This window comes from Salmo trutta, chromosome 33 (genome assembly GCF_901001165.1).
Source record: "Salmo trutta chromosome 33, fSalTru1.1, whole genome shotgun sequence".
Lineage (NCBI taxonomy): Eukaryota > Metazoa > Chordata > Actinopteri > Salmoniformes > Salmonidae > Salmo > Salmo trutta.
In genome coordinates this window covers 937,627-965,451 of record NC_042989.1, presented here as the reverse complement: position 1 = coordinate 965,451, position 27,825 = coordinate 937,627, and the positions used below count along the sequence as shown (strand labels likewise).

Here is a 27,825-nt window from a genome sequence, read left to right as displayed (position 1 = left end):
CTTTTCTGAATTAAATTACCCTTGAAGCCTTTTACTTAATCTAATTTAATCCCCTCTATTGGCTATAAAATAGAACTAGACTAGTCATCAATGATCTTGTCTAGAAATAAGAACTTCCAAAACATACAGACCATGTTAAAATGCATTGAATAAGAGTAATCCACATTACCATGACATTCAGCACAATCAGCTCCAACTGTGCTTGAGTGTGCCACTCTTCTGAATAAAATCTTTCCACCTCTGTATTGGAGGAGAGGGTGTATCGACATGTCGGTGACGTCCCTGCATTACTACGCTCAAACAGCTCATTCAGGGAGAGGAACCCATGGCTCACTCACGCAGAACATCCGCATTATACTTACCAAAGAAAAACAAACGCCGGCAAAACATAGACCCTTAAATAATGGACGGAATGACTACACATCGGCTGGTTCAGACTATTGTCGTTTTTTTCTCTGGACAGGAAACAATATAGAAGTAGGGCAACGTGTGCCTATATTTTGTGAATCAAGACTTCGCAAGAGTTGTAATTTGTGTGAAGAAAAGGTGGAGAGAGAAAGCGCGTGGCTCCATACTCTAGCATGATCTCGCATCACAAGCTCCGGATCACAGCAAAGCAAAACAAAGGCAAACTTTATTTCATAAGAGGAATAGAAGTTGGTATACTTCACTTTGCGCTTTTTATTTTTGAAGTGCTGAAACAAAAGCACTGTCTTATTCTCAGGAACAGTGAATCGTTTTGGAATCTCACCCAATCAGCACTGAAGTCTTGGACGGAAGCAAAACTCTTCCTATGGCAAACAACACCGAGAAGGACCCATGCCACAGCAACCTGCACATCGACAATGGGAACCCGCGCACCAGCGCGATAATGTTCTCTGCCGGAGTGATAGGGAACTTGGCCGCTTTGATCCTTCTGGAGATCCGTCGCAGGAAGGACAAGAGCCGGCAGCGACTGTCGCTCTTCCACGTCCTGGTCACCACGCTAGTCGTCACTGACTTGATGGGCACCTGTCTGGTCAGCCCTTTCGTCCTGGCAGCCTACTCCTTTAACACCACCATTATTTCTATGATTGACAGTAACCCTCCCGCAATGTGTGAGTATTTTGGATTCTGTATGACTTTTTTCAGCTTGGCCACGTTATCTGTCCTCTTCGCAATGGCGCTTGAGCGATGCCTCTCCATTGGGTGTCCATACTTCTACGGGCGGCACATCACCAAACGTTGTGGATACATCACCATTCCATTCATCTATTTAGTGTGCGGGGTGTTTTGCCTCATGCCCTTTTTGGGTTTTGGGGACTACGTGCAGTATTGCCCGGGGACGTGGTGCTTCATTGATATGAATCCGTTAATGCCGGAAGACCGAGTTTATCCAGTCCTTTACGCAACGGTTATGCTCATCCTAGTCCTCGCTATAGCGGCGTGTAACGCCTTTGTCGTTTACCACCTGGTTTTGATGTACCGGAGGCGCAAACTAAACGGGGGATCCGTGACAACTCGGAGTAAGAAGGACCGGAGAGTCCTCTCCATGTCCGAAGAGGTCGAACATCTTATAGTACTGGTGTTCATGACGGTGATATTCGTGATTTGCTCCCTTCCTCTGGTGGTAAGTTAAACAATTGTTTTTCTAAAAGTTATACGATTTGTCTGTTTTCCTCCCGGGTGTTCCCTTAATTGACTAACACTGATATTTTTTGCACAATTGAATCAAGCAAAATTTTATTTCTCAATTGATAGGCGGTAGTTACACTCTTTAAAAAAAGGCTGGAGGCACCTTTAGGGGTTATTCAGATTGCAACACCAGCAGAACACCTAAAGGGCCTCCAGGAACCTTTTCCCTGAGGAACCTTTTAAAAAAGTTACTCAAAGAACCTTTTAGGGTGTTAAAGTTCCTGTAGGAACCTTTTATGTTGCATGTATTCTATTATGAATAATAGTAGTAATAATCATAACAAGAATAATAAAATAACATGGAGTGGCAATCTTGTAAAGTCACACATTCATTTTATTGACTTAAGGTAATACAAATACAAATATGCAATCAATAAATTAAGTACTCAGGGATACAAACCTACCATTGTTCAGTGATATTCACCATTTTGATCTCAAAATAGGTCATCCATGTGAATTGTGTAGATTTGCAAAAAAAAGTTTTGGGGGGGTCTGACAAAGTATCCAGACGCAGAGTGTATCACCCATTTAGCTATAAAAGAGGCGCAGACAGATATTCTCCCTGGAAGAATCTCATTTGCATGCTCCTCATGTCCTCTTCTCGCCCCCTTCTCAAAACCCATTGGAGAAGGTCAGAGAGAGGGGAGGGAACTCTGGCTTTCTCATCAATTAACAGTAAAGAAAAGCAGTAAACAAAAGCAGTAAACAAAAGGCGAATGGAGATCCAAATAACCAAAACATATGCACAGCAGCCATGCACAGGTGTTTTGCCAAACAAATAGGCCTATAGTCCCGCTCATGAGCTCAGCGACACGTTGTGACACGTTGTGATATGTGATATGGCACAATACACTTCTGTGGATTAAATTTGACCTACGTAATAAATTACCATAAACATGTTTCCAGAGTATTAAGATTGTTAAAATATGTATTATGTACTTGTTATTCTCTGCAAATATGCAAATTATATGCACATTTTTTGTTCCCTTTTTGGACCCTCACCAGTTGTAACGTCCGTCGTCAGAATTAGACCAAGGTGCAGCGGAGGATGTGTTCATCATTAGAATTTTAATTGAAAAAGAGAACACTTGACAAAAATAAACCAAAGACGACAGCAAAACAGTCCTGTCAGGAAAACACACTAACAGAATACAATCACCCACAAAACCCAAAGGAAAAACAGGCTACTTATGTGTGACTCCCAATCAGCAACAACGAACTACAGCTGTGCCTGATTGGGAGCCACACACGGCCAAACCAAAGAAACCAGCCAACATAGAAAAATGAACATAGAACGCCTAACCAAAATAAAGAACAAAAAACCCCTCTATGGCCAGGGCGTTACACCAGTTTCCATCCCTGATACAATGTCAACTGTTGATGAACATTCATATTTGATAATGTATCAACAACAAGATAGGAACCTATACTAAAAATACAATAATAATTATTGTTATCAACCATACCAATCAAAAGACTATCTTACTGATAAAAATTATATGTGTAGGTACAGTGGGAGAAAAAAGTATTTGATCCCCTGCTGATTTTGTACGTTTGCCCACTGACAAAGAAAGGATCAGTCTATAATTTTAATGGTAGGTTTATTTGAACAGTGAGAGACAGAATAACAACAAAAAAATGCAGAAAAACGCATGTCAAAAATGTTATGAATTGATTTGCATTTTAATGAGGGAAATAAGTATTTGACCCCCTCCGAATCAGAAAGATTTCTGGCTCCCAGGTGTCTTTTATACAGGTAACGAGCTGAGATTAGGAGCACACTCTTAAAGGGAGTGCTCCTAATCTCAGCTTGTTACCTGTATAAAAGACACCTGTCCACAGAAGCAATCAATCAATCAGATTCCAAACTCTCCACCATGGTCAAGACCAAACAGCTCTCCAAGGATGTCAGGGACAAGATTGTAGACCTACACAAGGCTGGAATGGGCTACAAGACCATCGCCAAGCAGCTTGGTGAGTAGGTGGCAACATTTGGTGCGATTATTCGCAAATGGAAGAAACACAAAAGAACTGCCAATATCCCTCGGCCTGGGGCTCCATGCAAGATCTCACCTCGTGGAGTTGCAATGATCATGAGAACGGTGAGGAATCAGCCCAGAACTACACGGGAGGATCTTGTCAATGATCTCAAGGAAGCTGGGACCATAGTCACCAAGAAAACAATTGGTAACACACTACGCCGTGAAGGACTGAAATCCTGCAGCGCCCGCAAGGTCCCCCTGCTCAAAAATACATATACATGCCCGTCTGAAGTTTGCCAATGAGCATCTGAATGACTCAGAGGACAACTGGTGAAAGTGTTGTGGTCAGATGAGACCAAAACGAGCTCTTTGACATCAACTCAACTCGCCGTGTTTGGAGGAGGAGGAATGCTGCCTATGACCCCAAGAACACCATCTCCACCGTCAAACATGGAGGTGGAAACATTATGCTTTGGGGGTGTTTTTCTGCTAAGGGGACAGGACAACTTCACCGTGGTCGTGGATGGGTATTCCAGTATGACAATGACCCAAAACACACGGCCAAGGCAACAAAGGAGTGGTTCAAGAAGAAGCACATTAAGGTCCTGGAGTGGCCTAGCCAGTCTCCAGACCTTAATCCCATAGAAAATCTGTGGAGGGAGCTGAAGGTTCGAGTTGCCAAACATCAGCCTCGAAACCTTAATGACTTGGAGAAGATCTGCAAAGAGGAGTGGGACAAAATCCCTCCTGAGATGTGTGCAAACCTGGTGGCCAACTACAAGAAATGTCTGACTTCTGTGATTGCCAACAAGGGTTTTGCCACCAAGTACTAAGTCATGTTTTGCAGAGGGGTCAAATACTTATTTCCCTCATTAAAATGCAAATCATTTTATAACGTTTTTGACATGCGTTTTTCTGGATTTGTTTGTTGTTATTCTGTCTCTCACTGTTCAAATGAACCTACTATTAAAATTATAGACTGATCATTTCTTTGTAAGTGGGCAAACGTACGAATGTGATGGAATAAACAATGTCTGGGTAGGAACAATGGTGTTAAAAGTTTATTAGTGTGTGAATTCATGTGAGTAGGAAAATTGAAGAATTCATACATATCCCTTCCCCGTCTGGTCTTTCAACGAGGAGTACTTTTGAAGCATAGAAATAGCACACATAGAACAGATCTACCACTTCTTATACTTGCTTTCAATGATAATCACAGATCTATAACACCCATTTCTATGTGAATTTGCTCAAGTCGCCCAAAAAGTTACATATTGCTGCTTTAATGCTTTAACTGGACAGAAGCAGAATAAGACAGGGACTAAATTCTTGAAGGGAGGAGGATGGAAGGAGGTGGTGAGAGTGTATCAGGGTTAAAATGAAGACTAACATTTCTAAATATTGAATTGAGCTAGCTAAAGTTAGCTAACATTACAGTAACTGTCACTGGCTAGCTAACATTTTTTAATTTAACTAGCCAAGTCAGTTAAGAACAAATTCTTATTTACAATGACGGCCTACCCCGGCCAAACCCTAACCCGGACGATGCTGGGCCAGTTGTGCGCCTCCCTTCTAGACTCCAATCACGGCCGGTTGTGATACAGCCTGGAATCGAACCAGGGTCTGTAATGACGCCTATAGCATGCAGTGCCTTAGACCGCTGAGCCCCTCGGGACCCCAAAACATTAGCTAAAACGTACCAACAATTATCAGCTAACATTACAGGCTATGTAGCTTGGCTAGCTGATCAAAACAGAGTACATTACTAGATTTGGCATAGCTCCTCAGAAGGTTCTACAGCTGCACCATTGAGAGCATCCTGACTGGTTGCATCACCTCCTGGTATGACAACTGCTCAGCCTCCAACCACAAGGCACTACAGAGGGTAGTGCATATGGCCCAGTACATCACTGGGGCCAATCTTCCTTCCATCCAGGACTTCTATACCAGGCGGTGTCAGAGGAAGGCCCTAAAAATTGCTAAAGACTCCAGCCACGCTAGTCAAACTGTTCTCTTTGCTACCACACGGCAAGCGGTACCTGGAGCGCCAAATCTTGGTCCAAAAGGCTTCTTAACAGCTTCTACCCCCAAGCCATAAGACTCCTGAACAGTTAATCAAAGGCTATCTGGACTATTTGCATTGACCCCCCTCACCCCCATTTTTACTCTGCTGCTACTCTGTTTATTATCTATGCAGTCACTTTAGCTACATGTACGTATTACCTCGACTAACCTGTGCCCCCGCACATTGACTCAGTACCGGTACCCCCTGTATATAGGCTCATTACTATTATTTTATTGTTGCTCTTTAATTATTTGTTGTTTTTCTATTTAATTTTTTACTTAACACTTATTTTTCTTAACTGCATTGTTGGTTAAGGGCTTGTAAGTATGTATTTCACTGTAAGGTCTACACCTGTTGTATTCAGCACCTGTGACAAATAACATTTGAGTTGATTGTACTGTTTTTTGATAATAGTTTGAATTATTATTGTTAGCTAGTGAATAGCTAACATTTACTCACCATTCACATCGATCCATTGCAAGTCGTCTCTCACCTGTCGTGTCTCCAACCATCCGTGCACGTCCCACCTCCAGTGCGTCTTTGGACCAACGGATTATACATACAAGCACCCTTTACTCACAAGCGCACTGCTGGTTTCAAAGCGAACCACTCGTTTGAAAAGGGTTCTCAAAAGCACGCCTTAAGTCTATAAACGTTTAAAAACAAACTGATGGCAGAGTATGGGTTCTTAAATTAACCTTAAAACCTCTTAAATGTAATCAGAAATATAATCTACGTACTCCCCAAACTTAATTATTTATCATAAGAGCCATAAAAAATAACTAGTAATGCTAAATACTCCAAGAAAGGATAAAATCTCACCTTTCTGGTAAAAATAGTTATAAATTGCTGAAGTGTAGTTACTTTTGAGGACAAAAGCTCAAGTACACAGTACAAATACGATATAAATATCTGATGTATTTCCTATTCAACAAAACTATGAATAAGGCTTTTTTTCTCTTCCTAAATAGAGTATAATCAATATATAAAATGACAAAAAACAATCACCATCCTTATAACTTTAAAATACATATTTGTGTATTGAGTGTTAGAGAAAATGTGCATATTCTCAAAAGGTCTCTCTTGATCAAACCGTCTGCCCCCATCGCTGTGAACATCTCACAGAGCTCTAGCTTGGCTTCCTGAACTTGTTAGGAACCCGCCATTCATATTAATAATTTCAGTCTATGACAAACAGAAAGTGGTGTTAATTTAAAGTCTATGAATTATTTTATATGAATGGCTATGAATCGATCTCTGAATGTCTTACAGCGACGAAACTGCAATCTCCTGCTGGGTTACCAGGTAAGGATTCCAGGCATATTGTTGTTAGTGGCTGTGACATAGGGTTCAGCCAGGAGTTGATGGACAGTCGGAAGAGCGAATTAAATGGTTGGAGGGACATCCCAGCTTCATGTGGTGTCAGATTTCACATCCTGGTGTCAGACGTACTCCTGTGTCCATGAGAATCACGGCTACCACTCAATGCAAGCCATTTCAATATATGGTGTCGGTCGAAACAGAAAAATGTCAGTCGAAACCGGTACCAGAACCACACAGATCCCCAAAACAGGGGACTTTACATCTAAGAGGTTTAAGGTTCCTTTTTTAACCTTGTATTATCCTTAACGATATCTGTCAAAAATAAGCCCAATGCGTTTCTATCAGTGGCGTATATTCATGGATGCCAAAGGAAGAATTTACCAAGAAAATATACCAAGAAAAAAACACAATGTATCTTTTTGTTTCATACGTTCAGCTTTTCATACATTCAGCCTGCAAATTGAAGGAAATGTATCTCAGCGGAGAAAGCATCCATCCGAGCGAACGAAACAGCGCCCTTCTGTCTTAGTATGTGCCACCTGTAGCATCGAATGCAAGGGAAGCCAGCAAGCATTTGGCTTCCCTTGATAAAAAAAAAAATGTCAAGGGAAGCCAGTTTGGATTTGGCTTCAGACCAATCACATCACAAGCCAAATGTCATTATTGACCCCAAAAAATGGAATTGTTGCATGTCGTTGTCTTGTGGCCTTTCTGCCCCTGGCCTGAGAGGATGGAAGTTCAACAACTACAAGATGTAGTAGGATAATGTTAACTAGCTGACGTGGCATATCGTTGCACATGAAAGGAAGTTAGGCTAGCGAGCAAGTAGTTTAGCCAAGTAGCCTAGGACAACAAAAACTAAAAGTGTGTACTGTATAACAGAGTCATAGACCATTTAGGCATTGGAGGAGGATGGCATTGGCATTTCTCTACAAGTAGGGTGAGTCAACATGTTTTTTCTACTTGCACGCGCACACAAATCAGTACCATGGACAGCCACGTCATATTTAGCTGATGCTGATTGGACTAATTCGTTTTTGGTATCTTTTAGTTGTCACTGTTTTATACCAAGCATAGGTGATTAGATGATGTTGATTAGTGAAGGCAGATCCTGTTTTCTTTGCGACTTGCGGTAACTCGCTGTGGTTCTAAATCAATAGTTGTTTAGTAGTCCGAAAATGTTGGAAACATTACCTTGTTTGACCATGCTGTAGGTCATGTACAGTTGAAGTCGGAAGTTTACATATACTTAGGTTGGAGTCATTAAAACTCATTTTTCAACCACTCTACAAATTTCTTGTTAACAAACTATAGTTTTGGCAAGTCGGTTAGGACATCTACTTTGTGCATGACACAAGTAATTTTTCCAAAAACTGTTTACAGACAGATTATTTCACTTATAATTCACTGTATCACAATTCCGGTGAGTCAGAAGTTTACATACACTGAGTTGACTGTGCCTTTTAAACAGCTTGGAAAATTCCAGAAATGGTGTCATGGCTTCTGATTGACTAATTGACATCATTTCAATCAATTGGAGGTGTACCTGTCGATGTATTTCAAGGCCTACCTTCAAACTCAGTGCCTCTTTGCTTGACATCATGGGAAAATCAAAAGACATCAGCCAAAACCTCAGAAAAAAATTGTAGACCTCCACAAGTATGGTTCATCCTTGGGAGCAATTTCCAAACGCCTGAAGGTACTACGTTCAGCTGTACAAACAATAGTACGCAAGTATAAACACCATGGGACCACGCAGCCATCATACCGCTCAGGAAGGAGATGCATTCTGTCTCCTAGAGATGAACGTACTTTGGTGCGAAAAGTGCAAATCAATCCCAGAACAACAGCAAAGGACCTTGTGAAGATGCTGGAGGAAACAGGTACAAAAGTATCTATATCCAGAGAAAAACGAGTCCTATATCGACATAAATGGAAGAAGCCACTGCTCCAAAACCGCCATAAAAAAAGCCAGACTACGGTTTGCAACTGCACATGGGACAAAGATCGTACTTTTTGGAGAAATGTCCTCTGGTCTAATGAAACAAAAATATAACTGTTTGGCCATAATGACCATCATTATGTTTGGTGGAAAAAGGAGGGGGCTTGCAAGCTGAACAACACCCTCCCAACCGTGAAGCACGGGGGTGGCAGCATCATGTTGTGGGGGTGCTTTGCTGCAGGAGGGACTGGTGCACTTCACAAAATAGATGGCATCATGAAAATTCTGTGGATACTGTATATTGAAGCAACATCTCAAGACATCATCAGGAAGTTAAAGCTTGGTCGCAAATGGGTCTTCCAAATGGACAATGACCCCAAGCATACTTCCAAAGTTGTGGCAAAATGGCTTAAGGACAACAAAGTCAAGGTATTGGAGTGGCCATCACAAAGCCCTGACCTCAAACCTATAGAAAATTTGTGGGCAGAACTGAAAAAGCATGTGCGAGCAAGGAAGCCTACAAACCTGACTCAGTTACACCATCTCTGTCAGGAGGAATGGGCCAAAATTCACCCAACTTATTATGGGAAGCTTGTGGAAGGCTACCCGAAACGTTTGACCTAAGTTAAACAATTTAAAGTCAATGCTTCCAAATACTAATTGAGTATATGTCAACTTCTGACCCACTGAGAATGTGATGAAAGAAATAAAAGCTGAAATAAATCATTCTCTCTACTATTATTCTGACATTTCACATTCTTAAAATAAAGTGGTGATCCTAACTGACCTAAAGACAGGGAATTTTTACTAGGATTAAATGTCAGGAATTGTGAAAAACTGAGTTTAAATGTATTTGGCTAAGGTGTATGTAAACTTCCGACTTCAAATGTAACTGTTTGCTACATACAATATGTTATGATGGCAATATTGAGCATCCTCCCAAAACATATACTTCCACCATTTTCTGCCTGTGCATCCAACATTGTAATAGATCCTCAGTTGGTTGAGATGGACAACCCCGCCCATTTTCTTGTTGTAATCCATTATAAACTCTGGAACAGTTACACACTATATATACAAAAGTATGTGGACACCCCTTCAAATTAGTGGATTCCGTTGCTGACGGGTGTATAAAATCGAGCACACAGCCATGCAATCTCCATAGACAAACATTAGCAGTAGATTGGCCATACTGAAGAGCTCAGTGACTGTCAACGTGGCACCGTCATAGGATGCCACCTTTCCAACAAGTCAGTTCGTCAAATATCTGCTCCACTAGACCTGCCCCGGTCAACTGTAAGTGCTGTTTTTGTGAATTGGAAACATCTAGAAGCAACAACGGCTCAGCCACGAAGTGATAGGCCACACAAGCTCACAGAATGGGATCGTCGACTGCTGAAGCGTATAGCACATACAAATCGTCTTTCCTCGGTTGCAACACTCACTACCGAGTTCCAAACTGCCTCTGGAAGCAACGTCAGCACAATAAATGTTTTTCGGTAACTTCATGAAATGGGTTTCCATGGCCGAGCAGCCGCACACAAGCCTAAGATTCACCATGCACAATGCCAAGTGTCGGCTGGAGTGGTGTAAAGCTCGCCGCCATTGGACTCTGGAGCAGTGGAAACACGTTCTCTGGAGTGATGAATCACACTTCACCATCTGGTAGTCCAACGGACGAATCTGGGTTTGGCAGCCCTAATCACCCAACATCAGTGCCCGACCTCACTTATGCTCTTCTGGCTGAATGAAAACAAGTCCCCGGATCAATGTTCCAACATCTAGTGGAAAGCCTTCCCAGAAGAGTGGAGGATGTTATAGCAGCAAAGGGGGGACCAACTCCATATTAATTCATCTTCTGCACATCTATCACTCCAGTGTTTAGTTGCTAAATTGTAATTACTTCGCCACTACAGCCTATTTATTGCCTTACCTCATTTGCACACTGTATATAGATATTTTTTCTATTGTGTTATTCACTATACGTTTGTGTTGTTGTTTATGTCGCTTTGCTTTATCTTGGCCAGGTCGCAGTTGTAAATGAGAACTTGTTCTCAACTGGCCTACCTGGTTAAATAAAGGTGTGTGTATATATATATATATATATATACTGCTCAAAAAAATAAAGGGAACGCTTAAACAACACAATGTAACTCCAAGTCAATCACACTTCTGTGAAATCAAACTGTCCACTTAGGAAGCAACACTGATTGACAATACATTTCACATGCTGTTGTGCAAATGGAATAGACAACAGGTGGAAATTATAGGCAATAAGCAAGACACCCCCAATAAAGCAGTGGTTCTGCAGGTGGTAACCACAGACCACTTCTCAGTTCCTATGCTTCCTGGCTGATGTTTTGGTCACTTTTGAATGCTGGTGGTGCTTTCACTCAAGTGGTAGCATGAGACGGAGTCTACAACCCACACAAGTGGCTCAGGTAGTGCAGCTCATCCAGGATGGCACATCAATGCGAGCTGTGGCAAGAAGGTTTGCTGTGTCTGTCAGCGTAGTGTCCAGAGCATGGAGGCGCTACCAGGAGACAGGCCAGTACATCAGGAGACGTGGAGGAGGCCGTAGGAGGGCAACAACCCAGCAGCAGGACCGCTACCTCCGCCTTTGTGCAAGGAGGAGCAGGAGGAGCACTGCCAGAGCCCTGCAAAATGACCTCCAGCAGGCCACAAATGTGCATGTGTCTGCTCAAACGGTCAGAAACAGACTCCATGAGGGTGGTATGAGGGCCCGACGTCCACAGGTGGGGGTTGTGCTTAAAGCCCAATACCGTGCAGGACGTTTGGCATTTGCCAGAGAACACCAAGATTGGCAAATTCGCCACTGGCGCCCTGTGCTCTTCACAGATGATAGCAGGTTCACACTGAGCACATGTGACAGACGTGACAGTCTGGAGACGCCGTGGAGAACGTTCTGCTGCCTGCAACATCCTCAAGCATGACCGGTTTGGCGGTGGGTCAGTCATGGTGTAGGGTGGCATTTCTTTGGGGGGCCGCACAGCCCTCCATGTGCTCACCAGAGGTAGCCTGACTGCCATTAGGTACCGAGATGAGATCCTCAGACCCCTTGTGAGACCATATGCTGGTGCGGTTGGCCCTGGGTTCCTCCTAATGCAAGACAATGCTAGACCTCATGTGGCTGGAGTGTGTCAGCAGTTCCTGCAAGAGGAAGGCATTGATGCTATGGACCGCCCGTTCCCCAGACCTGAATCCAATTGAGCACATCTGGGACATCATGTCTCGCTCCATCCACCAACGCCACGTTGCACCACAGACTGTCCAGGAGTTGGCGGATGCTTTAGTCCAGGTCTGGGAGGAGATCCCTCAGGAGACCATCCGACACCTCATCAGGAGCATGCCCAGGCGTTGTAGGGAGGTCATACAGGCACGTGGAGGCCACACACACTACTGAGCCTCATTTTGACTTGTTTTAAGGACATTACATCAAAGTTGGATCAGCCTGTAGTGTGGTTTTCCACTTTAATTTTGAGTGTGACTCCAAATCCAGACTTCCATGGGTTGATAAATTGGATTTCCATTTATTATTTTTGTGTGATTTTGTTGTCAGCACATTCAACTATATAAAGAAAAAAGTATTTAATAAGATTATTTCTTTCATTCAGATCTAGGATGTGTTGTTTAAGTGTTCCCTTTATTTTTTTGAGCAGTGTATATATATATTTATTTATATATATTTATATATATATTTAAATATATATATATATATATATTTATTTATATATATATATATTTAAATATATATATATTTAAATGCCCATGATTTAGAATGAAATGTTCGACGAGCAGGTGTCCACATACTTTTAGTCATATAGTGTAAGTTCCTACCGTTTTTAAAAACAACTCCAAAGCCACTGTCACTTCAGGCCCAGGCAGTATGGTACAAGGGTGAATGGTGGTACAAGGGTGAATGGTGGGACTTCGGGCACACACAGTCCATGGAAATGTAGACTCCCCTCTTGGGTGTGCCCTCCCTCTTCCTCTTCATGTTCCTTTCCCTCCACTCTCCTCTCGCTCCCCTCCTCACTCCACATCTCTATCCCTCCAATTATCCCTAACTCCTCATACTTCCTGCCTTTTGCTCCTGAGCCCTTACTCTCCATATCCCTTCATTTACTTTCACTGACTTAGAGGAACAGAGTAACAGAGGGAGAGGAGAGGATCAACAAATACGGTACAATTGTGGTCAGAAACATAATCTCTCTCTCACACTGTCTGTATTCCTTCCTGTCTTTTAATCAACCATAGACACTCTTCATAATAAGGGGTTTCCATAATAAATTGTGTGATACAGTTACACACCTTCCAATTCCTCCCACAATCAACACTTGCTTTCTTGCCTGACAGACTAACTATAAAGTTTGTCAATTTTAGCTGATTAGTTACGAAGCTGAGACAGTTTCCAAATGAATTGCATTGGTAGAAACAGGACAAAACAAGCAACTTGTTAGCTGGCTATGTAAACATATATCCAACTCATCATATGAGCTCCACTTCACGGGCATCTACCCTAACACGAAAGCTAAGCTGTCAAATAATATGAAAAAATAGGCAATATATAGCCTTTGAATATCTGCACCTAGCAAACATGACAAACCATAACCTAAACACAACAGAAAACACAAATTACTCCAGCCTTCATTTCGGTGGCTAGTTAGCTGTTTGTCTGTGTGACAGCTGAGGTGACGTTTCGTGAGCGCAGCTCAAATTTACCGCTACATAGAGCTTTTCTTGTCTAACAGACTAACTAGCTTGCTAGCTAGCTAGCTATAGCAAGCAGCAGGCCATTTCCATATGAATTACATCGTTGTGAACAAGACAAAACAACCAACTAGTTTGCTTACTATATACAGCTAAACACTGCGACTATTTCCATGAGACAGAGCACAATCATTCGAGCTCCACCAATGATGTGCTCGCCTATACCAACAAAATTATCATGACATGACAGGACTTGCTAATCTTAGAGCTATTCCCCAAGTTTCACGGCATCAAACATACAGTATATCTGCTGTTTACTTATTTCACTCACCTCCACATCATCGCTTTTCAAAGTGCAAGGATGTGTCTGAATCCGTATCACCAACCAACATAGAGATACAACCTCTTTCACAGTGAAAAGTCGTGTCCGCTTCAGCGCGTTCATTTTGAGTAATGAAGTGAAAAAAACATTGAAAATTAAAATAACAGCATACCCTGTTTCTGGTTGATGACAACAGCCACGCGAATACAACAAAGTTTGTTAGCAAGTTCATTTAGCGATATTGACAAAGATATTATTGTTCGGAAAACAAGGCCAATCCCGGCCGCTATAGTAATTTAAAGAAAGGCTGTTGACTGCCGCTATGGGTTCTAAAGAGTTAATGTGTCACGCCTGCTCCTGCTCTTTGGGGCTCGAGGGCACCAGGCTGCCCATCTTTACGCACACCTGTCACCATCATTACGCGCATCAGCTCTTCATTGGATTCACCTGGACTCATCACTTTATTGATTTCCTCCTCTATATCTGTCTATTCCTCAGTTTGATCCCGTGTCAGCATTAATGTCGTTATGTTTCCCTTGTCCAGCATCTGTCCTCACAGAATGCTGACACCAATATTGGAATCAGGGAGTTTTTTGTTTTGGTTGGTGATGTCGGGTCCGGGTGCCGCTGCCAAAGGAACCGGGAATGCCTCATCTGGCTCATCAGGCTTCCATGCCTTAGCTGGTTTGAGAGCTTTTCTTGCCTCGGTTGGCTCGGCAGGCTCCCATCCCACGTCATGCCTCAGCCGGCTCGTCAGGCTCCCACGCCTCTGCTGGCCTCTGTCAGGCTCGCCAAGGTGGGACGCCGGGTGGCACCCCTAGAGGGGGGAGGGTACTGTCACACCTGCTCCCGCTCTCCCTCTCTGGCGCTCAAGGGCGCCAAGCTGCCCATCATTACGCACATTAGCGCTTCATTGGACTCACCTGGACTCCATCACTTTATTGATTGCCTTCTCTATCTATCTATTCCTTAGTTTCAGCATTAATGTCATCCATAGCTAATGTGAGTAAGACCTCTATACAGGTCAATATTCACAAGGCCGCAAGGCCAGACAGATTACCAGCACGTGTACTCTGAGCATGCGCTGACCAACTGGCCAGTGTCTTCACTGACATTTTCAACCTGTCCCTGACTGAGTCTGTATTACCAACATGTTTCAAGCAGACCACCATAATCCGTGTGCCCAAGAACACTAAGGTAACCTGCCTAAATGACTACCGACTCGTAGCACTCACGTCTGTAGCCTTGAAGTGCTTTGAAAGACTGGTCATGACACCATTATCCCAGAAACCCTAGACCCACTCCAATTTGCATACCGCTCCAACAGATCCAGAGATGATGCAGTCTATTGAACTCCACACTGCCCTTTTCCACCTGGACAAAAGGAGCACCTATGTGAGAATGCTATTCATTGACCACAGCTCAGGGTTCAACACCATAGTGCCCTCAAAGCTCATCACCAAGCTAAGGACCCTGGAACTAAACACCTCCCTTTGCAACTGGATCCTGGACTTCCTGACGGGCCGCCCCAAGGTGGTAAAGGTAGGTAACAACACATCCGCCACCCTGATCCTCAACACGGGGGACCCTCAGGGATGCATGCTCAGTCCCCTCCTGTACTCCCTGTTCACTCATGACTGCATGGCCAGGCACGACTCCAACACCATCATCAAGTTTGCCGTTGACAGTGACACAACAGCCTGATCACCAACAACGATGAGACAGCCTATAGGGAGGAGGTCAGAAATGTGGCTGTGTGGTGCAAGGACAACAACCTCTCCCTCAACGTGATCAAGACAAAGGAGATGATTGTGACTACAGAAGAAGGAGGACCGAGCACAACCCCATTCTCATCGACGGGGCTGTAGTGGAGCAGGTTGAGAGCTTCAAGTTCCTTGGTGTCCACATCACCAACAAACTAACATGGTCCAAATACACTAAGACAGTCGTGAAGAGGGCACTACAAAGCCTATTCCCCCTCATGAGACTAAAAAGATTTGTCATGGATCCTCAGATCCTCAAATGGTTCTACACCTGCACCATCGAGAGCATCCTGACTGGTTGCATCACTGCCTGGTATGGCAACTGCTCGGCCTCCGACCGCAAGGCACTACAGAGGGTAATGCATACGGCCCATTTCATCACAGGGACCAAGCTTCCTGTCATCCAGGACCTCTATACCAGGCGGTGTCAGAGGAAGGCCCTAAAAATTGTGAAAGACTCCAGCCACCCTAGTCATGAACTGTTCTCTCTGCTACTGCACAGCAAGCGGTACCGGAGCGCCAAGTCTAGGTCCAAAAGGCTTCTTAATAGCTTCTACTCCCAAGCCATAAGACTCCCGAACAGCTAATCAAAGGTCTACCCAGACCCCTCTTTTACGCTGCTACTACTTTCTGTTTATTATCTATGCATAGTCACTTTAACTCTACCTACATGTACATATTACCTCAATTACCTCGACTAACCAGTGCCCCCGCACATTGACTCTGTGCCGGTACCCCCTGTATATAGCCTCACTATTGTATTTTACTGCTGCTGTTTAATTATTTGTTACTTTAATTTTTTTCAATTACTTAACAAAATATTTTTCCACCGGCACAGGTTTCATACATTCACATATAACGATTAAATATTCACTTACTTTTTGAAAATCTTCCTCTGATTTGTCATCCAAAGGGTCCCAGCTATAACATGTAGTGTCATTTTGTTAAATAAAATCCTTCTTTATATCCCAAAAAGTATATTTAGTTGGCGCCATTGATTTGAGTAATCCACTCGTTCAACTTGCCGTTAAAGGAATCCAAAAATCTACCCCTAAACTTTGTTTCAACCAGTCAAAATAAGTTTCTATTTACTCCTCAGATATCCTAAAATGTAATCAAGATTTCCAAGATTGTGTCCTTCTACTAAAACTGTTAAATCTTATTCGTTTTTTAAGGTACAAGCCTGAAACCTTGAACATAGACTGCTGACACCCTGTGGAAGCCACAGGAATTGCATCCATGGAGCTAATTTACAATATGACCTTTCTCTTGCATTTCTAAGAGGATGGTCTCTTCTTTTACCATATCTGTTGTGTTATATTCTCCTACATTATTTTACCATTTCTACAAACACTACAAAAAGTGTTTTCTTTCCAATGGTACTAATTATATACATATCATGGCTTCAGGGCCTGAGCTACAGGCAGTTTATTTTGGGCATGTCATTCACACAGGAAATGGAGAAAAAAGGGGCCTATCCCTAAGTTAAAGCATTGTTGGTTAAGGGCTTGTAAGTAAGCATTTCACAGTAAGATCTACACCTGTTGTATTCGGCACATGTGACTAAATTTGATTTGATTTTCGACTTACTATTGTCTTTTTTTTATTTAACCTCCTTGAGATGGGGAAAACATATTTTTTATTATTAAGTTGAACGTGTTCTTCATGTCAGTTTCCCATTTTTTTTCACCAACTTACGCTACTCCTATAGGGACCCAGTTGTGCTATGATATAAACACATTACACAAGTGTATGTAGTTCAACACTTACATGAAGAAGTTATTAGTGTATTTAAATACACTTTAATAGGAGAGAAATTAAGTAGACAGCAATGAGGTGGGCGGAGTGGTATCCTCTAGTAGGTCATGTAGGCAGGAAACCAAATGTCACCAACAGTCCCTCACAAAACTTAAACACTTTTGTAAAAAAGTTGACTTTGTAGCTTTTTATTATTGGTGTTTCCTAAATCTGTCTTGCCTTACTTTGCTTACTAAAACGACATACTGTATACTAATCGTCCCACATACTATGCAGCCAATTCTACTAGATTAAAACCCTAAAACAGTATGACATCCTGGCATTTAAAGCATGCTACATTTTCTACATTTCTCATTATATAAAACTTTATATTTTGGGTACTATTTAGAACGTAAGTGAGGGTATTCAAACATGGCCGATGGGGTCATACATTATTACAAGTGAATGCATTATTACCCTATCATAATGCATTATACCTATGAATGCACAACACCAATGAAGATACTATCTAGAATGCGTATCTTCAATTAGAGCTTCATCAGGGTCACATAGACGTGGGACCAAGTTTCCATCTCAACCACCCCCGCTTCCTATGATGGAGGAGATGCATCGATTTATTAAATAGTCTTCTTACCAAGAAATACTCTACCGCTAAATTGACAAGGTGCCTGCCCCTAGGGAGTGTACACAGCAAAAACAGCCCTAGACACAAACACATGGATGCCCAATGACGCTCCAACCCACCGTGCATATATCAAGCAGAACATCGGCCTTATCAGGCAAAACATAGGGTCCCACATAAAAGTATGCTTGTTAACCACGCAACTTGTATAGGTTGTCATCAATAATGTCATAATTTGTTCCATTTCAAACATACCATTTCGTTCGGACACCCTATTGTGACAACCAATACGTTGAAGGTGGTAAAAGGGGATAAATGAGAATCTTAGGCTTTTTTAAAACTTATTTCCCACTTTTTGGTTAATGTTTACCTTATCACTCAGAGGTAGTCTTATAGGCAATATAGGGCACTCTATGGTAATGCAAACAGTCAGACCCCCCGTGGGGTTGGCGCCTATACTCTACGTCTGCCTGCTGTCGATGAAACCGGATCCTGCCTGTGAACACTGCTTGCTCGACTTTCCCTCGTTACTGTGCCAGCAGGCACCGATAAAATGATGAATAATTAAACGGCGTTTCACTGTTGAAATAAGACACTGACTGAGAATACAGGTTTCTGCATGTCTCCTCAATATCTGCCCAAAGTGTTCTCTAACTAATCAATAATTACACAATCCAGACAGTTTGTTCTAGATCGAGGGCACATAGGGTTCTGACAAACATAATTAGTAGAGAATTTAAAGGAGCTCTCTGAAATATTTTTATTTAGTATTAAACCCTGGGATTAAGGTGGTGTTCCCTAACAGCCTGATTATTGGCAAACAAAAATGGCAGCTTGGTTGGGGGAGGGAGGGAAATACCAAATTTACATGTAAGCTATTTCTCAATGATCTTTGCTCAATTTCTCAAGTCCTATCTCATCGCTTCCTACTCAAAATGCATTGAAGGAGGTCAGAAGGGAGGAACCATGGGTGTTCTTCTCCAATGTGTTCTGAGAGGGCATGGAGAAAGGACACAAGGGAAAACTGTTGAGAAAGTCTTGGAGAATCAACAAGTTCAACACAAAGTATTCATCTGGAGGTACTTATAAAGCCGTTACTGCATTTGCATAAGGCAGACTGATATTAGAATGCATTTAAAACACTAAATAACTCTGTGTCAACAATTCACACAGAAGAGTTCAGCTCATTATGTTGCCCCATTGTAATTTGAGTAATCTAAGGTCTCGTAAGGCATGGCTGTGGTGTTTTTCCACTCTACTCAGTGTTGTTCACAATGCTAGTTCCACCCACAGGATATTGTCGTAATGATAGATGTTTCAGGAAATTTGCCCGAAAGAGTCTAGAGTACTTTCACTTTTACTGGACACAGCGCCCTTGAGTCACACTGGGAAACCCCAACAGTACACACAGCTTAGCAGCATACAGTTTGTGTGTGTGTGCTCGGTCGAGGAATGTGCATCTCCACTGTTTCAATAATACCAAGAGTAATAAAAACCTGTGAGATGGTTGGTTACATTTTCCGATCATTATTGTGGAATTACTTAAGGGGGAAATTGATGTAATTTTCTCCAAAAATAATATACTTTATTTGACTTTAATTTAGAAAATAGCAACTGTTATAAGGTATCTAGCGACAGACAGTCCGGTGGAAATTTGTACCTGACCAAATCTTGTTTCATTCCCGCAAATACCTTTTTGGCTCTGTGCCATTTAGCATGTGGAATAGCTACTGTGCCTTCAGAAACTATTCATACTCTTTGACTTATTCTACAATTTGTTGTTACAGCCTGAATTCAAAAGTATTATTTTTTTAATTCTTTAAGCTCTGTGAAGTTGGTTGTTGATCATTGCTACTGTAGATAGCCATTTTCTTGCTATATATTTTCAAGACGATTTAACCTCTCCGGGATCGGTGTCGCTATACTGGGACTGTTGAGCTAACGTGCACTAATGTGATTAGTATGACGTTGTAAGTAACAGCAAACTTTTCAGGACATAGACATGTCTTATATGGGCAGAAAGCTTAAATTATATAATCTAACTGCACTGTCCAATTTACAGTAGCTATTACAGTGAAGAAATACCATGCTATTGTTTGAGGAGAATGCACAACAGCAAAAAAACGTTTCTCACAGCAACTGGTTTGATACATTCACCTCTGAAGGTAAATAATGTGCTTCAGTAATTTTGCTCTGATTTGTCATCCCGAGGGTCCCAGAGATAAAATGTAGCATAGTTTTGTTTGATAAAATCAATTTTTAAAATCATATATAAGAACTGGGTTCTACAGTTTGAACCCCTGCTGTCTCTGGCTCCACAGCCACCCCGTCTGGCCATCTAGATGTGTGAAAGTTAGTGTATAAGCTAATGATCCATCATGTATGACATTCCTAGGAGTGTGTAAAATTACCTTTGTATTACCATATCATTTTTGTATGTTCTCTATATTTATGGACTTGAAAATCTATCAATTGACCAATTCAGCACATTTGGGCAGACTTGACACAAAATATTGTCCAGTATTGCAATGCTTCTCTGGATCAATCTGAAACTTTGCACACACACTGATGCCATCTAGTGGCCAAAATCTAAATTGTGCCTGAACTGCAATATTATATTATGGCCTTTCTCTTGCATTTCAAAAGATGGGGGAAAAAATAAATAATTGAAAATGCATGTTTTTTTGTTTGTATTATCTTTTACCAGATCTAATGTGTTATATTCTCCTACATTAATTTCACATTTCTGCAAACTTCAAAGTGTTTCTATTTGGGTATGACATTTTAGACGAAAATTGAAAAAAAGGGTCCGATCCTTAACAGGTTTGTAAGTCAAAACTCTAACTAGGCCACTCAGAAACATTCAATGTTGTCTTAGTAAGCAACTCCAGTGTATATTTGGCCTTGTGTTTTAGGTTATTGTCTTGCTGAAAGGTGAATTTGTCTTCCAGTGTCTGTTGGAAAGCAGACTGAACCAGGTTTACCTCTAGGATTTTGCCTGTTTTAGCTCTAATTCCCTTATTTTTGCCCCCCCCCCCCCAAAAAGAAACTCCCTAGTCCTTTCCAATGACAAGCATACCCATAACATGATCCAGCCACCACCATGCTAGAAAATATGAAGAATGTGTTGTGTTGGAAAGTCACTATTGGCCTTGTAGTGAAATCCCTGAGTGGTTTCTTTCCTCTTTGGCAACTGAGTTAGGAAGTACGCCTGTACCTTTGTAGTGACTGGGTGTATTGATACACCATCCAAAGTGTAAATAATAACTTCACCACGCTCAAAGGGTTATTAATACATTTTTGTTGTACTTTTTTACTTGATCTTTTATAAGCAATACAAACACACACACACACACACACACACGACAACATCATACAAACATCAACTACATCCCACATGGCCTGAAACTGCACCATTTTGTTTCTCTCCGTAGCCCCGGCACTTTCAGTATTTAAATAAATTATTCAATTTTTTCCATTGTGTTAATGATGGCAGATTGATTGATTGATTGATTGATTGATTGATTGATTTTCCAAGTTTTTAATATACGTTTTTTCAGAGTGATTGGGGGCTTCTGACTACGCCCCCATATGCCATGTCTTGAAATATGGAGATATTTCCGATTACGGCTTAAAAGTACATTTACACTGTAATACTTCTGACAGCCGACTTTTTAGCTCTGCCCACAACTTCCGGACTTCATAGCGTTCCCAGAAAGCATGAATTATTGAGTCATTATTCGTTTTACACTTACCATTGTGCTGTAAAATGTGTGCATTTTGTCTCTTGTATAAAAAAATCTATACATTTAGTTATACTGGATTAAGCGCACATTTTAGTTAACTGTAATTTCGTTAGTTATGCTCACACTTTCCCTCCATCTTGTGCCAACATCAGTTCTTTTTAAGTCTTGCTTCCAATAGTTCATATTTTTTTCTAAGAGATTGTCAGTTGGATATGCTCTCTGCAAGATTTTATTTAGCTTCCCTATCATATTAACATAATTTTATGACAAAATAGAAGTTTTGTGATGCAACTTTTACATTGCATGTATTTGAAACTATCTACATTGATCAGTCCAAAATTACTTTTTAATTTCTTTCATGGAAATAAATGTATTTCCTGTTACCAAGTCATTTACGGTTTCTATGCCTTTAGTTATCCATGTGGATCAAAGGGATTTTCAGTGTATTCTTTTTTTATTTTTACCCATTTACTGATAGGTGCACTTTGCAAGGCATTGGAAAACCTCCTTGGTCTTTTTGGTTGAATCTGTGTTTGAAATGCTCAACTGAGGGATCTTTACAGATATTGTATATGTGGGTAGTCATTCAAAAATTATGTTAAACACTATTATTGCACAGAGTGACTTATGTGACTTGTTAAGCAAATTTTGGCTCCTGAAATAATTTAGGCTTGCCATAACAAAGGGGTTGAATACTTATTGACTCGACATTTCAGCTTTCATTTATTTATTCATTTGTAAAAACATAATTGCACTTTGACATGATGGGGTATTGTGTGTAGACCAGTGACACAATTGAATCAGTTTGAAATTCAGGCTGTAAGACAACAAAATGTGTAAAAAGTCAAGGGGTGTGAATACTTTCTGAAGGCACTGTATTTCGGGTCAAGTGACTTGGACTTTATATGTTTCAATATTTATTTATTACAGACTTGTTCTTTTTTCACATAACTCCAGATTTAATGAATTATTAGCTTCTGAAGCTTTTGTTTCCACCAAAGACGATCTGTTTTCAATAATCTGACATTGACGCTAATCTCCAAAACAAGGGTTTCAAAAAGGATTCAAGGAATGTGGTTTGGCTGGTTAGGAGCAGGCAAGGATTACATTCTGGTCTATTTGACTTTTGGGAGAATGGAAGAACAAAGATGTTTGCGAGAGCTTGGAGAATCAGATGTTAAGCCTTGCTAGTGATTGGTGGTGACAGCATATTGAGACGGTTGGTGGCATCGGTGGGATCACACACTATTTTAAAAATAATGTTTGTGTATTTTAATTTTATTCAGACAGAGGATTAAATGAGTGGGGAAACAGATAGGGGAGATGCAGTGGTGATTAGTACCCACGGTGGGGTGGGGAATATGTGCTGCAATATGTGCCGTACCCACTACACCAGCTTCAGGCAAGGATCCCGCACTTAGACAGTTTTTAAAAAATTGAATAAGAACAAATTCTTATTTACTATGACGGTCTACCAAAAGGCAAAAGGCCTCCTGTGGGGACAGGTGCTGGGATTAAAAATCTAGGACAAAACACACATGACAACAAGAGAGACACCACAACACTACATAAAGAGAGACCAAAGACAACAACAACAGCATGGCAGCAACACATGAAAACACAGCATGGTCGCAACACCACATGACAACAACATGGTAGCAACAAAACATGGTACAAACTTTATTGGGCACAGACAACAGCACAAAGGCAAGAAGGTAGAGACAACAATACATCACGCGAAGCAGACACAACTGTCAGTAAGAGTGTCCATGATTGAGTCTTTGAATGAAGAGATTGAGATAAAACTGTCCAGTTTGAGTGTTTTTTGTAGCTCGTTCCAGTCGCTAGCTGCAGCGAACTGAAAAGAGGAGCAACCCAGGGATGTGTGTGCTTTGGGGACCTTTACCAGAATGTGACTGGCAGAACGGGTGTTGTATGTGGAGGATGAGGGCTGCAGTAGGTATCTCAGACAGGGGGGAGTGAGGCCTAAGAGGGTTTTATAAATAAGCATCAACCAGTGGGTCTTGCGACGGGTATACAGAGATGACCAGTTTACAGAGGAGTATAGAGTGCAGTGATGTGTCCTATAAGGAGCATTGGTGGCAAATCTGATGGCTGAATGGTAAAGAACATCTTGCCGCTCGAGAGCACCCTTACCTACTGATCTATAAATTACATCTCCGTAATCTAGCATGGGTAGGATGGTCATCTGAATCAGGGTTAGTTTGGCAGCTGGGGTGAAAGAGGAGAGATTATGAAACCAGGTCTAGATTTAACCTTAGCCTGCAACTTTGATATGTGCTGAGAGAAGGACAGTCTAGCCGTACTCCCAAGTGCTTATATGAGGTGATTACCTCAAGCTCTTAACCCTCAAATGTAGTAATCACACTGGTGGGGAGAGGGGCATTCTTCTTACCAAACCACATTACCTTTGTTTTGGATGTTGGTGGCAGCGGTGGGATTCCTCGGTAAGTCATTTGATCAGGACTCGTTATTCAGTGTCTTCTCTTCCTCTCTTGTCTCTTAGATCCGTGTTTATATCAACTCCACGGGGCAGAGGAAGGAGAGCCACAAGATGGACCTCATCGCCCTCCTCTTTCTCTCAACCAACTCCATCGTGGACCCCTGGGTGTTCATCTTCCTCAGCCCATCAGTGCTGCGCTTCTTCTGGGGAGCCCTGTGCAAGACGCCCCTCCTGCGGTCCAGGGAGTCTTTCTTCAAGTCCTCCCTGGGGAAGCAGACGCACACCCAGCTGGAGTTGTGCCATCCCAGTGCCGTCTCCTAGTTCCCCCCCCCCCGATATCCACGCATATGGTTTGACCCTTTGATGGACTGGACCTAATTGGGGCCTTGTATGTTGTCTCTGAAGGGAGAAGCCACTCAGAATAGTGCCACTGCCCATATGTGGTGCCTGCCTAGTGGTTTGGTACTATTGCAGGGATGTGGGGTGTGCGTGTGGCTACTTAGGGGCAACTTCTGGACAAGCGGAGCGGCAACCTACACATTCCTGCAAAGTAGGCTGGTGCTTACTTGTTTTGGAACAAGCTCTGAGGCTCATATTGGAAGCCTCCAGAGGCCAGCAACAGACATTTGACTGTCAGTTAGACTCCAACTCTGAGAAGAATGGTTGCAGTACGGGTCACGTTCTTAAAAGTACTACCCATTATTTGTTTTTACAGCCTGGACTCTCAAATCAGAGGCTACTGCAAGGACAGCAAACCAGGATTCACATCACTGAAGGGACTAAATCAGATAAGGACTGTTTATTCTATGTGAGTTGATCATGCTCCAGATGCATGCGTTGTTGGCACCGTGCCCTGTTACCACACCCTCGGACTCCCAGGGAAGTTTACATGTATTCTTTCTATTGAGATGTTCCTTCAGCTATCAAGTGGAATCCTTGTGGTTTTGGGAATTGTTATCAGAAAAGCCAGAGTCATCCATGTAATCTAACCAAGATTCACAAACTCCAGACCTATGTTCAAGTACTATTTAGGGTATTTCAAATACTTTCAAAGACATTTGGATGTAAGCATTTGGTATTTTTTTTCCGAAAACACAAGTAGTTTAATATTGGAATGTATTTGGAAATAACCTTGGAAAGCATTTGCATGTATTTTGTAAATAAATATTTAAATACTACCAACCAGGTCTGTTTGGTATTTGAAATAATGTATTTGGAAATAGGTATTTGGAAATACTTTCAAATAGTAGTCTATTTAAAGTAGGCTATCCAATAGAAGTGGTTGATTCGGGACACATTAAAATATTAGTACTGTATTTGTACTGTATTTTAGTAAAAAATACTCAAATACGGTACACAGAAAATAACAAATAATCAAATACATGTATTTGAACCCAGGTCTGACACACACATACACTATCCCCTCTCCCTGCAGCTATGACCCATTGACCTTTCCCCTTTCACCCCACTGGGTACTCACCTCAAACGGTCAAAGGGTAATAGCTCGAGAGTGACATTTCTTTTTGTAACATTCACATTTTTTATCAAACAAATTAATGTGGTTATGTTATGAGAATCGTGCTATGAGAGGAGGTTTCGTCTGTACTCTTATGAGGTACCTTAGTGTTGTATTTTATTTCACCTTTATTTAACCAGGTAGGCCAGTTGAAAGGACAGCTTGAGTATTTATTATGTGTCCCAGCCCTCAGATCTCATTGATGTGTTAGTGTACCTGGTGACAAGGTACTCATGAATGTTCAGTGCGCAGTTGTAAATGTGTTGTTTGTGTGTGTCAGTAAACCTTTTTATGTGAGTAAAGTACATGTCGTATAAAAAAATGTCACGACAGGCCTGATGGAAAAATACAATTTGTTGGTAAACATTCCAAATGTTGACAAGACAATACGCCAGACAATGTGGCTTATTTTTGTGTAGTTAACATTTATTATGCAAGAAATGGCGGTGGAAACGCTTTTTTCATTTCCAATACATATCGAGGGTCTTATTCTGGTGACATGATGATTCATGCTTGGCTGCCATTTGACAAATAAAAATAATCTTGCTATTTTGTCCATAATAATGTCATCATTTAGGCTATACCCGCACTGTATCTGCGAGTGCGAGCTATTAGCGAGTGTGCACGTGCCAAGACCAGAGTGGACACATTCGCTATATAACACAATTATTTTGTGACAAGACCATCAGTAGAGTTGAAAATGCGATGGAAACCCATTTAACTTTTTATTCGGTACATGGGAATATACACATTGTTTTATCCGTAACAAGTCAATTTGATGGAAACACATCTCTGGTGGGAAAATGTGCATGTTGTTTTTATATGGATTTTTGAATATTTGCATGAAAATCTGTCACCAATTGGATGGAAACCTAGCTAATGTCAAAGAGATGGCACTGAAAAAACATGATATCAGCAAGAAATCCTACCTCTACAGTTGAAGTCAGAAGTTTACATACACCTAAGCCAAATACATATAAACTCAGTTTTTCACAATACCTGACATTTAATCCTAGTAAAAATTCCCTGTTTTAGGTCAGTTAAGATCACCTATTTATTTTAAGAATGTGAAATGTCAGAATAGTAGAGAATGATTTATTTCAGCTTTCATTTCCTTCATCACATTCTAAGTGGGTCAGAAGTTTACATACACTCAATTAGTATTTGGTACCATTGTCTTTAAATTGTTTAACTTGCGTCAAACGTTTCGGGTAGCCTTCCACAAGCTTCCCACAATAAGTTGGGTACATTTTTGGCCCATTCCTCTTGACAGAGATGGTGTAACTGAGTCAGGTTTGTAGGCCTCCTTGCTCGCACACACTTTTTCAGTTCTGCCCACAAATGTTCGATAGGATTGAGGTCAGGGCTTTTTGATGGCCACTCCAATACCTTGACTTTGTTGTCCTTAAGCCATTTTGCCACAACTTTGGAAGTATGCTTGGGGTCATTGTCCATTTGGAAGACCCATTTGCGACCAAGCTTTAACTTCCTGACTGATGTCTTGAGATGTTGCTTCAATATAGCCACATCATTTTAATTCCTCATGATGCCATCTATTTTGTGAAGTGCACCAGTCCCTCCTGCAGCAAAGCATGATCCTGCCACCCCCGTGCTTCACGGTTAGGATGGTGTTCTTCGGCTTGCAAGCCTCCCCCTTTTTCCTCCAGACATAACGATGGTCATTATGGCCAAACAGTTCTATTTCTGTTCCATCAGACCAGAGGACATTTCTGCAAAAAGTACGGTCTTTGTCTCCATGTGAGTTGCAAACCGTAGTCTGGCTTTTTTATGGCGGTTTTGGAGCAGTGGTTTCTTCCTTGCTGAGCGGCCTTTCAGGTTATGTCGATATAGGACTCATTTTACTGTGGATATAGATACTTTTGTACCTGTTTCCCCCAGCATCTTCACAAGATCCTT

At 41.6% G+C, this 27,825-nt stretch overlaps 1 protein-coding gene across 1 annotated transcript; it reads left to right on the top strand.

Annotated features, from left to right (window-relative positions):
- Positions 1 to 26,457, top strand: ptger2a (prostaglandin E receptor 2a (subtype EP2)). The gene is made up of 2 exons (XM_029729357.1): positions 1 to 1,609; positions 24,456 to 26,457. Exons 1-2 carry the CDS (start codon positions 794 to 796, stop codon positions 24,711 to 24,713), a joined length of 1,074 nt encoding a protein of 357 aa, XP_029585217.1. The 5' UTR covers positions 1 to 793; the 3' UTR covers positions 24,714 to 26,457.
- The last annotated feature ends 1,368 nt before the right edge of the window (positions 26,458 to 27,825 follow it).